At 39.6% G+C, this 14,894-nt stretch overlaps 2 protein-coding genes across 4 annotated transcripts in view; one reads left to right on the forward strand and one right to left on the reverse strand.

Moving 5' to 3' along the window:
- The window catches only part of pax3a (paired box 3a), a 29,796-nt gene extending 26,235 nt beyond the window's left edge, over positions 1-3,561 (forward strand). For all 3 annotated transcript variants that reach the window (XM_063885560.1, XM_063885561.1, XM_063885562.1), the window contains 2 exons: positions 924-1,187; positions 2,563-3,561. In XM_063885560.1, the coding sequence (XP_063741630.1) occupies positions 924-1,187; positions 2,563-2,580 (282 nt within the window). In that variant the 3' untranslated portion in view covers positions 2,581-3,561. The remainder of the gene's footprint in view (positions 1-923; positions 1,188-2,562) is intronic.
- A 6,355-nt stretch (positions 3,562-9,916) lies between these two features.
- LOC134866016 (mucin-2-like) lies at positions 9,917-14,159 on the reverse strand. The gene is made up of 7 exons (XM_063885906.1): positions 14,156-14,159; positions 13,943-14,071; positions 13,726-13,836; positions 11,718-13,604; positions 11,092-11,211; positions 10,915-11,000; positions 9,917-10,809 (listed from the first exon to the last, which is right to left on the reverse strand). The coding sequence occupies exons 1-7, from the start codon at positions 14,157-14,159 to the stop codon at positions 10,735-10,737; spliced, it is 2,412 nt and encodes an 803-aa protein (XP_063741976.1). The 3' UTR covers positions 9,917-10,734.
- Between the last annotated feature and the right edge of the window lie 735 nt (positions 14,160-14,894).

Below are 14,894 nucleotides of genomic sequence, written 5' to 3' on the forward strand. Positions count from 1 at the left end.
TACCCCTACCCTGACATCAGAGCAAAAAATGCTTATATTACACATGACCGTGTACACTGACACACGCATGCGCGCGTGCACACACACTCACACACACACACACACACACACACACACACACACACACACACACACACACACACACACACACACACACACACACACACACACACACACACACACAGAGACACACACCTACTGTTAAATACACAACTCTCCACACATAGCAGAGGTAGCTCTCACACACACAAACACGCTCTACTCCTCGTTCCCACGTACCCTTTGGCCTCTTCACCCTGGCCTCACAAGGACACGGTGATTTTGGGACATCAAGAGAGAGGGAAAAACAGACAATAAGAAAACAGACTCAATACATCACCTGGACACACACAAAAGTGTTTGAATTCTGGTTGAAAGGTATCACATTCTCACAAATGTCTTGTTGAAATATATATCTTATATTATGAACAAAAAGCCAAATTCAACTTTTTTATTTCTTTTTTTAATCAATTCCCTTTGTAACACAATGCTAGAAGCATAGCAGCATTATGATAAAACAATTATGTGAAAAACTACCCTCTTCATCCATACATTTGACAGGATTAATCTAACAGAAGCCACTAGTGAACTAAAGGATTGAACTCTTTAGCCACCATCAGCTCTCCAATCAGTCAAGCAAAGTAAAGGGAAACCACATGTGGGAGGGAAGCCAGTAATAACGTATTTCTGAAAATGAACAAGGAGAGGACCTACCCTTTAGGCCACCCGAGTCGGGAGGAAAAGTTGATTGAATGGTTATTTTCAGTGAAAAAATGTGCCATGTATTTCTCATTTTGAAATAATTGTTAAATTGGTTCAATAAGTGTGTTACTGTCTGATATTTTGAGTCTAACCCCCAACTTTTCCTCCATTTTTCCCCTCAGGTGATGGGGCTATTGAACCCAGGTGGAGTGCCACATCAGTCCCAGAGTGACTTTGCACTCTCCCCGCTGACCGGAGGCCTTGAGCCTAACGGTGGCATGGCTGCCAGCTGTCATGGCTCCCAACGCTTGGAAGCTCTACCAGGCCTGACCAGTATGCCCACCCTGCCCAGCACCCAGTCTTACTGCCCACCTTCCTACACCACCCAAGCCTACGCCATGGACCACCACCCATCCTACCAGTACGGACAGTACAGCCAGAGCAAGGTATGCTTGAAAACCTAATTCTTCAAGTCTTTATTTTACTAAGGATTTCTTACTGTATTCACAAACCTAATACAAGTTCAATCACAACACATAATGGAGATATGGTGAAAGGTTAACCCTAATAACCATTAAGCAGATAGTATTTCAAATATATGTTTACTAATACATTGTCACAAATTTAAAAAAAAGAATGTATTAGAAAATAACATTTACAACCTACAAAAAAGGTACGAAGTGGTCCAAACACATTTAGTCAGTCTAAATGTTAACATATATATTTTAGGTACAATAAATAGAAGTAATTAGAAATAACTTTCCGATTACAGAGTATCTAATTGAGAAGTCCCCAGCTGTTTGATTTCTAAACTGGAATTTGAAATTATCTATACTTGATTAGAGGGTGTGTGCCTCTATGAAGGCCTTCTCTGTCAGTGATTTAGTTTATATTTTCTATCTCACAACCCGAGCTAATTGCGCAGAGCCCTCTGATGAGTGAGCTTCTCAAATCACACTGCGCTGTGCTGAAATTACATGTATGTTAGAGCCAGGTTACCTCAGTTTACATTACCATCATCCGACTATCCACGTGGCCTGATGCAGAGGCATGTCCGGGTCACATCCCAACGCACACATTTTCACTCACTGTCCTTTCATGACCCCATATGATGAGCTTGCCCATCAAACCCCCAGTGTGGCGCACCTAGCCATGTAATGACCTCTGTGTAACAAAGATAGCCGCCCAAATGAAAGGAGCCACTTCCCAAAGCGTGTTTGACAGGAGGCAGGAGAGAGTGCGGTGTGTTTCTGGGGCTGATCTGAGCTACACTACCACATGTTGACCGGCCCATCAGTGGCAACATCTTGATGTCATTAATTTAGCCAGTCCTGGGACTTTTGGGGGTTTGAGGAAATGTGTGTGCCTATGTGTATATTTGAGTGCAGGCATGTATGTGTATGTGTATGTGTATGTGTATAAAAGGAGGCTCTTTAGCAGGGGGCGATTATGGCCCTTGGCAGGCCAGGATTAGAACCATGTGTCCTACTGGAGGTCAGATTTAGAGTTGTTATTGATCAGTGGTGCAGAGCTAAGGATCCAGGCTAAGGCTCAGTCTCAGGCTAGTTTTACCCACCACATTAAGTTCAAAGAATGTCTAAGAAGATTCTCAAAGCTCTTCACCAGTTTTATTATTTAACCTAGGACCCCAGTTTCCATTCTCACCTGCTCCCATGTACTCTTAAAAATCTCCTCCTTCTTTCACAGTATTACACCTCTCACTTAACTTCACGTCTCACATGTATAGCTATATTAACCAAAAGAAAATGTAGGCATTTGAATTTCTTTAACCCTCCTACTGTCTTTCCTTGTTGTCCTCAGGTGCCTTTCATTATATGAAGCCCCAATCATGGCCTGAACAGGAGGCTTCCCTGACATTCATCGCCAGAGAATACCCCCACCCGCTGCCTTTTGCCAAACAGCCCCAGCCCCGAGGATAGCGAGAAAGCAGTCGGGTGGGTAAAGGGATTGAGATGTTCTCGTCCAGCAAGGGAAGCAGAGATGAAGGTGGTGGCGATGGAGGGGGTTGACTGGAATAATTAGGACCAAAGGCGCAGCCTCTCCTGTTACCTGGCAATCGCTTTACTTGTGTGTCACGCTCCAAGGACCAAGCACGGCTCGTTGTCCATGCCTAAATAAGAAGAGAAGGGGGGGGGGGGGGGAGGAAGGAAAGTAAATACATTCAAGATTCTGTATTTGATTTTTGTAATAAGTGCCAGAGAGGTGGACTTGGGAAGCCCCCTGTGCTCCTGGGGTCCAACTTGATAGGTGGAGGGGCATATTCTTATGGTTGTCAAAAGGCTGTTTGGTGATAACATGTTGTGCTCAGCCACAATGTTCTTCTAAGGGTCTCTTCATCACAGTGTCTTAGAAAAAAATATTTCCTGTACATTGAGACAATTCTTGTTTAAGACTTTTTTTAAACGACTACACTGGGGGAAAAAACAGCTGAAAGGCATAAATGGAGGCCCAATGGAGTCATAGTGAAACCACTGCAACCCAAAGAAAGTGCAATACATTCATACCTCATGTGATGTAAATTAACACGGATCAAATGTCCCTGATAATACCCTCAGAAAATATGCTCTCTTTTAATGTCATTCATTTTGGGTTGTGTGCATTGATCAATCAGGGGAAATCATCAAGTGATGAAAAATAGCAAACGTAGTCGTGATGTCGTTAAGCCAAAAAATTCTCTGCCAGTGAATACATTATTCAGTTTGACAGTTAATTTTTAATTTTTAATTTTGCATGTTAAGTTAGTTTTCACCAGGAACTTGCAAACATTAGTTCCATTTCTTATTTATTTAGCTTTGTTCAAGTGTTATGTCTCTTCTGTATGTTTTGTATTAAGTGCTCTTAAGTGCTTAAGTCTTACACAATGTTCATTATACATGTTTTCTTTTGTATTATTTCCATTTACGTTGGTGTAAAATGATTATGTTGTAAGAAGTTTTGTGTACAATACAGCACTATTTACTATTTATAATAAACTATATAAAATTGTAAAAAGTTATGACTTTGAGTTTCATTTATGGATTTAAAAATAAACCACTGGTTGGGATTTATTTCTAGCATTTATAGACTAAACATGTCTGGATAAGACTGTTTGAAGGCCAACAAATAAATCATTAAGTAAATAAATATGGCCTAAGAATTTTGCTCTCGGAATTGAAGAAAGAATTTTAGACAAAATGTAGACTTTAATTTCCAGACCTTCAAATTCCTTTTAGAGAAAGCATGATTGAACAGAAAACCAAATAAATACAATATGGAAACTGTAGAAATGAACAGCATTTGAGAATGTTGTTCTTTATTAACTGAAAAATAAATAATTTATTCCCATTTCCCACATGCAGGCTGTTTTCCCACTCCAATCTAAATCTGGATGAGCAGGATAGTGACAATACACACTCTGAGAGCTGCACACTCCTTGAGCACTAAATCATAAATATATCCCCTTAAACACTCCTTTTGGACAAATTCCTGCTCCCTGGGGGCTCCTTCACACCCCTAATGACTAAAGCAGAGCTGCTGTAAATTATATAAGCACAGCAGCCCATAGTCACACCAGGACATCAGTCACTGACATGGCTTTACAGAGTTCAGAAGGGTTTTGGCTCTCACTGCCAAACAGAGAGGAAAACACTGTTCACCCAGTTGGCAGACTCCTCAAAAGGTTACAGATATCACCAGTGCATTTTTATCACTCCCTGTTGGGGTTTTTTCTTTTCTTCCTTGTAGGTTTAGGGATCAGGTATGCAGCTGTCCATGTCATTCATGGTATAAAGTGTCCATGCATGAGAATACACTGCATGTTTGTTATGTTTTAAACTAGATGCACTGCATGTATTTGTGTGTAAGCATGTTTGTTTGCATGTTTATGCACAGTGTCCAACACAGCATACAGATAAGATCAAGGCAAGATCACATTTCACTATTTTATTTACTCTCTACAAACCCTTCTTTAAACTTTTTTTTCCTTTTTTTTTTACAAGTGCTCAACTTGTAAGACACAATGAGGGAAAAAGCCAAAGGGATTGCTTTGGAGTGGAGTGTCAGTCAAGCAGCAACACACTGGAGACAACTTAACCTCTGACCCCAACACTCTTTGAAATGAGTAGACTACTTGACCGGAGCTGACAACAATCCAAGCGTCTCTGCAGCTTCCAAGACCCCAAATTGAAAGTGAAGGAAGGAGCACAAAGATGCCGGCCAAAAAAAAGAACATAGGAAAAAAGAGTTGAAAGGGAGCTTTAGAGAATACTGTGAGCAAAATGTGCTAGAAGAATTGTAATCTTAGAGTGTTTAACTGATTCAGATTCATTTCTGATGAAAGATTTGGAGAAAACTAAGTCATTGTTGTGCTTAATGATATTTTGGCTGCATCCAATAGAACCGAAAAGGATTGAGCTTTATCTCTGAAATGCCGCCTTATCAAGTCTCTTGAAGAGTGGGTGGGTGACTCACAGCATGCCTTTCCTAAAGTATTGAGTGCCTGCCTCTCAAACTTTCCATCTGTTGTCCTTCCTCAGTACCTCTTTTCTTTTTCTGTTTAGTTTTCTATTTTGTTGCTGTCAGGTCTGTGTCCACCTTGTATTTTGGGATGAAACTCATGAACCGGACCCTCCTGCTGGCTCTTCTCTCCAGATGTCATCAGATTATGGAGGACTTGGGTATGGACATCAATGGACACCAAATCAACATGACTATTTCCAGCACCACAGTGAGTCCTCTGTCAAGCACCAGTCCAGCTTCCCCAATCTCCAACCCCAGGGACTCTTACGACAATGCTTACTTTTACATCCTGTTTGTCATGATCTTTTACTCCTTCATTGCAATGGCACTTTTTAAGTGCTTAGGAAGGGACGACGAGAAGGAGTTCATAAGTACTGGATCGCCGTCAACACAAAAATTCAACACAGGCCACATGGTGGAGAAGTTTTACTTTGAAGAGGAGAGCAGCCTGTGTGAGCCACAGGCTTTGTAAGGAGAAGGAGGGAGGGTATGAAGGCATGGGGGATGTTTTGACAGTCACCAAGCCAGAAAAACGTCAGAGCGGACTACTCAGACAAGACCTGCTAGTGATTTTGCAGAAAAACCTGTAGTAAGTTCATTTTTTCCCCTTCTCCCTCTTCCATCTGACAATCAGAAATCTCACGCAAGCAAGCCGGCTGGAGGAGACGGCTGCCTCTGATGATCTGAGAGTAGGGTGGAAACATGAAGAAGCGTGGGTCAATGGCAGGCCGGAATCTCCTCCTGTGAGGCCCAATCAGGATCAATAACACTGGGGCCTTCGACATGCACACACCACAGGGAACCAGGGATACCTCAGCAGACTGATGGTGTGGACAGCACGGACACTGTGTGTGTGTGTGTGTGTGTGTGTGTGTGTGTGTGTGTGTGTGTGTGTGTGTGTGTGTGTGTGTGTGTGTGTGTGTGTGTGTGTGTGTGTGTCTGCGTGTGTGTGTGTGTGTGTGTGTATGTGTGTGTGTGTGTGTGTGTGTGTGTGTGTGTGTGTGTGTGTGTGTGATAGAGAGAAAGAGAGAGAGAGAGTATTGACCTGCAATTGGATTTTTCATTCTCTGAAATGTAACTTAACTGGACATGCTGAACAAATTAAATAAGGGTTACACATTATTTTAATTAATTTCAGATAAAAGCATTTACAAGCATTTATATTAGGCTTTCGTATATATGTAAATATTATCACTTGTACTTAAAGGTGAACAATAACTGCATCATCAAGCAGTTCTTTATATAGTAGTCAAGATGTATGCTTATAAAATGTAAATACATGCAAAAGATGTTTCTGATGAAAATAAAGTGACACCCCAGCCTCAAATTGATCGTAATTAAGGCCAAAGCTCCATGCAACAGCCAGGACTGAGCGACATTCCTTTTCCATTACATTGTAACTGATCTTTGGAGACTGGACCCACGGCTACAGGGCCACCTCAACCTCGCAGTGACCCCATATGATCTAAGTTTACAAAGCTGTGGCGAAACGTGAACCCGAGACTCACTCCGTAGAATTAACTTCAATTGCGCAGCGGGATTGTAGAGAAGAGTTTACAGAGAACACACGCTTCTGATTTGCACCACAAATCTGAGAAGGTACGAGGACGCGTCAGATTTGCAGCCTTGCAGCTGGACAGCTAGGTTACAGTGTGATTGTTTCAAATGCATCAAATAAATTGGAAGTTAACTCATTTTCCTTTGTGCATTAATTTAAAGCATCCGGGTCAAAGGTGACAATGCTGGTCTAATTTGAACTATCCGTTCATAGAGGTCATGCCGGGGCCCGGGGCCATGTGGACCTGTTTCTTCTTCTTCCCTCATAATTAAATTTTTGTCTCATCCTCCCCTTGAAGTGCTGGGGTCACCACGTGTAAATCCTATACAGCCAAACAACCCTGCCTTGATGTTCTGGGCAAGCATCCCTAAACATTTAACTCCGAACAGACAGTGACTGAATAGCCTATGAGTTTTTATTTTATTTATTTTTTAACAAACGACTTAAAGCGATAGTCCTACTGATCGGTAGTAGGTTTGGTCCCGCTAGCTGCATCCAAACGTATATCCGTATCCAGAACTTGATACAGAACTTATGATTCCATAAAAATATGTATATTTTTTATATATATCCGAGGAGGAATTGGGGAAGATATTAGGCTACTTTAGACAGAATCAAATCCACACACTGACTTGAGACAAAACCACCTTTTTAAATCCTAGTTAGAGCTGCATTTTAACTCTGTTTTGTTTATAGAAGCAGTAACAACAGACCCAAGCACCTGCAGACAAAATTACTCTAGGAAACTATATTAAAAACTAAAGTATTCCTCAGAAAATTAATTAAACAAGTTAAACTGAATGTGAAAGGGACAGGTGGGGTATAGCATTAAGGAATACAAATATTATACCTCAGCCAGTATTTTGAGATACTGTCACTTCATGATGTTTATTAGCAAATAGCATCTTATATGATAACAAAATATCTACCTCTAAAATAACATCTTCATCACATCTTCAATTTCTTCTAATCTTCTAAGTAGAGACTTATAGGTGCACATCGCTGCTGAGACATCTAAAGAGTGAAAGGTGCCAAAAAACACATTTTTGTTTGGAACCTGTGTGTATGCCACCATCTGCTGGTAAAGACCTGACACTACTGGTAGAGTTGAGGCGCATTCCTTCATTGTTGTTTCTGCTACAAGTGCAAGAAAACCAAAGCCAAAAGCCTGATATGTTAATGAGTTTGCAGAGGTATACACAACTTCTGAGCATTATTTTTAAATCAGACCCCGAGAGCAACAAACTCAAGCTATTAAATACATGTTGTGGAGTAAAAGTACACGATTGTGGAGTAAAAGTAAAAAGTAACATAACATGGAAATACTCAAGTAAAGTCCAAGTATCTCAAAAGTGTACTCAAGTACAGCACTTGAGTAAATGTACTTAATTACTTCCGACCAGGGACGTGCACAGGCATTTGGAGGGGCTATTGCTCTAAACTGGAAAAACGGCTTCTTGTTTTTAATGTAAAAGGTTCAAATAAAAACACAACACTTTCATTGTAAGTGACACTCAGTTGAGCTCAAAGTGTTAGAAAAGAAGCCTCCTGTCTCAGCTGTCAGATTGTAAACAAAGTCACGTGACTGGGGGCAGATGACAGCGCTGACAAGGTGTGTTTCCCGCAGCGAGACGCTACAATACTAATTGTGGGCTTATCATTTCCATTCGGCCACAACAGAAAAAAAAACAAAAAACTCTCGCTCTCTCCAGAAGGGCAGGTCAGCCAAAAAGGTCAAACGGGCCATTGCTCGGGCAACATTAGCCCATACCTGTGCACGTCCCTTCTTGAGTAATGGAGTCGGTGCAAACTGTGGTTCTGCTGCCATCTACTGGTGTGATTGTGGTACTGTTTTTTGTTCAATTGATTTGTCGTGATTGATCTGTTTCGAAAACGAGTTACATCAACAGCCTGCAACTCTTGAGAGTTCAATCATTGATCAAAGGACCTAAATCAAACTCGTTAGACCTTACATATTTGAAGAACCCCTTTATTATTTTATTCGACCACCACGCATATTCGGTGTCATGATGTCATGTGCAGGCATAAGCTCCCATTCTACAAATTCAATATATAAACATTGGTAGGCCTACTCATACAAATATTACATTATTTTTCTAAAACACATAAATAATGTTTCACAACACTTTAAGTTACTTCTGTTTAGATCCATAGCTCTAACACTTTATCTGGGGAACTCTCGCGAGATAGGGTTGTCGAGTCTAGCGAGAGTTTTTGCGGTTAAAAAATTGAGGGGCTACAATCCATGAGTACGGTCTAAACACCAAGAAGAAGTTATAAAATAAGCCTATAAATTCAGTAAAGGCTGCGAGACGAGTGATCCTTTCATGATAATATTTACAGTGAACTTCAAGCTCTCAAGTATGTTGGGAAATGTGTCGAAGGGAATCAAGTTAACACAATTTAGTTTATCTGCTAAGATTGAAAAAACAAGAATAAACTTGTTCTTAATTTAGTTAACGTTGGTCGACGGTTGCATCTATGGAGAGACAAAAAGAGTAACATCAACAAACAAATACGATCACAATCAAAGCAACACCTGCAATAGGACATCTAAATGGATATTGGGATATTAACAACTTCACGTCCATAAGGGAGGAGAATTGGTCTCGACGTCGAAAAAAGTAAGTCAAATATACTCCCCTGTGACTGCAATCTGTGCGTTTGCTTGAAGCTTTATGCTCGTATTATTTCCTTTGTCAGTAGTTGGTTAATTATACTTATTTGTTGTTTGGACTGCTGATATGTTTGTTGATGTTGTTTTGGTTATTATCTGAACTGTGCCTTACTTGCCTGCTGAAGAAGCTGCTGAATTTATGCTTCTCTCTACACAGTTTGCATGACACCAGAGTTTTTGATATTTAGAAATCACCTCTCTTTTGCATTAACTACAATGTCAATGTTCTGCTGCTTCTGAGAATCTATTCATCCTCGTTTTGTTCATAACCTTTGCTGGCCTCAAGCTTAAAAGAGAGGATTATTTTAAAAGATCAGATTTACAACCCCTGATTTAAGTGTCAAATGTTATGGATATTTCATGTTTTATTCATTGCATAACAAAAATACACAACAGCTTGTGTTCAGGTCATACAGTCATTTATAAAAACATAATGTGTTGAGCCTGATCTGACACTCTCTACTACTACTACTACTACTACTACTACTACTACTACTACTACTACTACTACTAGTACTACTACTTTCTAGACAGTATACTCTCTACTGGTAGGCATGAACCTAGAAAGAGACACATGGATGGAGAGCATTGGATGGGATTGAGATACACTACAACCTAATAAAAGACATATTAATTATAGATAATGTTTATTAATACATTATATCTAAACAATATTTTTGATAAGTCAAGAAACAAATAACATTGCTTTATATTAATATATATATATATATATATATATATATATAATATATAGTAAATTATTGTTAGATTCATTGTCCTATTTTATCCAAACACAACAGCTGATTTGTTGTGTTTCTTTTCATTGTGTTGTTAGAATAAAGTAGGGCAGTTACAAATGACAAGTATTTAAAATTCTTCCTTATAACAGTTAGCAACAGGCTTAATTTGATTTTAAACGTTGCCAATATCTCAAAGTACAATTTTTTTTGTTTGTAGTAAGATGTCTTGTGAATACATATTCTTACATGTTGCATACAATGTACTGATATTTATGCACAGCTTAAGTGTATCACCCTTGATAATATATTTTATAATAATACCACTGTCTAGACAAACTGCTCTGTCTTGATACTTTTCAAGCTGCTCATCCTGCTCCAACATTTAGCTCTCAACCAATAGATATGATAAATATCACTGTCATTTTATAACCAAGACTTTAACTAGGCACTGAAAGTATTTTAAATGTTGACACCATTGTTCAGTTCTGAGAGTCTCTGTTGAATTTGATGCGTCGGATAGTCGAAGTGCAGCCCTCACAGTTCTGCCGGATGAACTGTTAGAGAAAAAACACTCAATGATTTGGTGAGCCACAGAGATGCGTATGCTATTTGTTTCGTGATATGATTTGTGGCTATATATGAAGGTTGCTTGTACTTACATTAGATAATGCCTCTAAAATGACCTCACTTTCTTCTGTCTGGGATGAACCTGAAACTTTTAGGTGAATGGTCCCTGTTTTGGCATCTGTAAAGAAATATAATAAAATAAAATAAAACTGTTAACTACATCAGTGATGCACATATGTCCATGTGTATGTTGATGACTGTACCCTTACTTGAGCTGAAGGTGAAATCTGTCTTTTTGTTGGAAAATGCTGATTTGCTCCCATCTACTGGTGACAATGTTACACCACTAGTATCCAGAATTGTGCTGGTCTCTGAAATTGTTGTCCCTGCTACAGACAGGGAAGGTGAGCATGACAAGGGATTGTATCTCTTAACTGAGGGGATTGTTGGCTTTGGCACAATTGCCAATTTGGCCAAAACAATAACTTAATCCACAAAAAGTATCCCCCAACTATTCTGATAATAAATAAACTCCAATTTCAGAATGCAGAAATTGAAGAAAATACATTTTGAATCCTCTCAAATGCTGAGATTTTCTGCTTTTCTCGTTTTGACATCATATTAACTGAATACTTTTTTTTTGCCTTTGGGACTGACAATTACAAAACATCACTTTGGTCTTTGAGAAACAGAAATGGACATGTTTCACAATTTTCTGACAATTTATAACAGACCAAGGAATTAATACATATAAAATAAAATAAAATAAAAATGCAAATTAATCTATAATAAAAAAGAATGTTTTGTTGCTGTGTTATACCAATTAACCTATAGAAGTTAAATAAAGAATGAAATACTTTTTTTAATGTCACTAGAGGAAATAATAATGTCCAACCTGTAGCTTGGCTGACTGTAGATGCTGAAGTTGTGAGGCCATCTAACGGTGTTAATGTAATACTGCTTGTTTGGCTGGTTGTTGTAGTGGCAACAATTATGGACACTGGGTTGGGGCTCCCATCTGTTACAGTAGTGCTGCTTGTCGTACTGGAAGCTGTTGTTGGAGAGACTCCGGATGATGAAGACGGCGAGATATATGTGGGTGTAGATGTACTTGAGATTGGTGGTGTTGTATCCGCAACTGTAGATGCTGAAGTTGTTTTCACTTCCACCAGTGTTGCCGTTAAAGTACTGCCTGTTGTGCTGGGTGTTGTAGTATCAGAAACTGTGGAGATTAAAGTTGTTACAGTGTTTGCTAGTGTATGACTAGAAGTGCTGTTTGTAGGGCTTGGTGGTGATGTATTCGAGGCTGTGGATGCTGAAGTTGTGCCTTTTTTTGAGGGTAATGTATTGCTGTTTGTTTGTCTGGTTTCTGTAGAATTACCTACGGTAGATGCTGAAGTTGTACTAACTTTCACCAGTGTAGTTGCTGCAGTGCTGTCTGTTGTGCTGGATCTTGTAGTATTAAAAAATGTGGAGCTTACATTTGTTGGGATATCTGCAAGTGTAGGGCTGATATTGCTGTTTGTTGGGCTGGGTGCTGTTGTTACAGAGGCCGATAAAGTTGATTTGTTATCATGTGGTGTAGATAAACTGACACTTGTTTGGCTGGTTGTTGTCAAAGCAAAGTGTGTGCTCCCTTCTGATGCAGTTGTGCTGCTTCTAGTACTCGATGCTATTGTTGGGGAGACTTTGGATGTCAAAGATGGGGGGTTTTCTTTCGGTGTAGATGTACTACGAGTCCTTGTGCTTCGTGGTGCTGAATCCGAGGCTGTGGCATCTGAAGTTGGGCTCATATTTGCTGTTGCTGATGTATTGTTGTTTGTTTGGCTGGTTTCTGAAGTATTAGTGACTGTGGATGCAGGAATCGTACTCTTTTCTACCAATGTAGATGCTGCATTGCTGCCTGTTGTTTGGCTGGTTGCTTTAGTAGCAAACACTGTGGACACTAGGTTTGTGCTCACAGTTGATGCCATAGTGTTAGTTGTTGTTCTTGGAGCTTTTGTTGAAAAGACTGCAGATGATGAAGATGGGGGGATTTCTGTAGGTGTAGATGTATTACTTGTACTTGAGCTTGGTGTTGTTGGTTTAAAGACTGTGTATGCGGAGGATGCAATGCTGCCTGTTGTGTTGGTTGTTGTAGTATCAGCGACTGTTGATGTTGAAGTTTCTGCTAGTGTAGGGGTAGTATCGCTGTTTGTTGTGCTGGGTGCTGTTTGTGCAGAGGCTGTTGAAGTTGTGCTTTCATCTGCTGTTTTGAATGTGTTGCTGTTTGTTTGGCTGGTTGTTGTTGAAGCAAAAGCTATGGCAACTTGGTTTGTGCTCACATCTAATGCATTTATGCTCCTTGTTGCAATGGGAGATTTTGTTGGAAAGATTGTGGATGAGAATGATGGCTGTATATCTTTTGGTGTAGATATAATACTTGTACTGGTACTTTGTGTTGTTGTATCCCCGATGGTAGATGCTGAAGTCGTTCTCACTGCCACCAGTGTAGATGCTGCAGTGCTACCTGTTTCGCTGGGTGATGTTATATCAGCAAATTTGGATGCTTGGATGTTTTCTGCTAGTGTAGGGCTATTATTGCTATTTGTTGTGCTTGGTGGTGTTGTATTAGAGGCTGTGGATGCTGAATTGGGTTTTATATTTGCTCGTAAAGATGTAAGGCTATTTGATTGGCTGGTTTCTAAGGTATCATTTACTGTGGATGCTAATATTGTACTCTCTTCTACCAGTCCAGATGCTGCTGTGGTGCCTTTTGTACTGGGCGTTGTAGTATCAGAGACTGTGGATGATAAAGATGTAACGATGTCTGTTAGTGTAGGGCTACTAGTGCTGTTTGATGTAGTAGCTAGATACTATGGAGGAGGAAGTTGTGCTGTGATTCAATAGTGCATTTGTTGTACCTGATGCTGTTGTTTTGGATAGGAATGATGAAGTTGTGGTGTCAATTGCCAGTGTAGGTATAGTAGTGGTACTTGTTGTGCTCTGTCTTATTGGCGGCGGAGAGTTAAAACCTGTATTCAAGACGAAAATGTGCCTTATAAACCTCATCTCAATCTCAAATTCCACACTGACATTACTGTGTATCATTATTTTTTTAATGTTTTCCCTCTCACTCACCTTGTGTGCAGGTTGAAAAGTAGTCAGGACAGCAGTCGTTGAATAGCACACAGGACGAGTCACAGAAACAACCCCTTGAACAACTGCTGTTTTTACCAGAGCAACACAGCAGGGGTGGACCTGCACAGCCTTGAGCACACACAACACAGCTTTAATCAATAACTTACACGTTACCAATTTGTAACTGTTAATCCACTCTGGTGTCTTCCAAACTCATGATTGTGTAACAAATAGTGAACATGCATATGAATAATAGCACAGTTTATTCTATAACAAATGTAGGTATAGTGTAGATATAATGATACTATTAGCTGTAGCTAAAAGTCTCTGGTCGTTGTGGAGTCGAGATGGAAGCAGATTAAGTGTCACTCGAGGAATGGGAGCAAGTAGTTGGCTACAGTGTATGAGGTGATTTTACCTGTTGGAGCTGCCGGTTGAGCTAAAAAATCACAAGAGACAATGACATGTCATTTCAATGGAATATATAAAACAGGAATATTAATGTTCAGCATTTGCTTAACAAGAAAGAGGTGACTGGCATGAATATCACAGTAAACACCATTGATGTTGTTCAATCTTTCCTCCAAGATGGTTTTAAGACAAGTCAACATGAAGTGAAGTGTCAAGAGAAAATCACGCCATACCCTACTAAAATTAATTCTTGTTTAAGGGATCACTCTTCCTTTGTCTCTTATACAATTACTTTGTCTTAATGTATACATTTTATAAAAATGTATTTGATAAAAGTGTGTGTTCTTTTTTTTCCTTTAAACATTCATTCAGGATTTGATGAGAAAATTCTGCATGAAAAGTCAATAATTGTTCTTTTTTTATTGTTTTTAAATGCACGGACTAAAGTCAGGCTGGTATTTAAAAAACTTTGAAACCCTTCTCACATTAAGTTGTTCTCAGAAACCTTGACGTTTCCATTTGAAAGAATTTCAAGTTTTAT

This window comes from Eleginops maclovinus, chromosome 6 (assembly GCF_036324505.1).
Source record: "Eleginops maclovinus isolate JMC-PN-2008 ecotype Puerto Natales chromosome 6, JC_Emac_rtc_rv5, whole genome shotgun sequence".
NCBI lineage: Eukaryota > Metazoa > Chordata > Actinopteri > Perciformes > Eleginopidae > Eleginops > Eleginops maclovinus.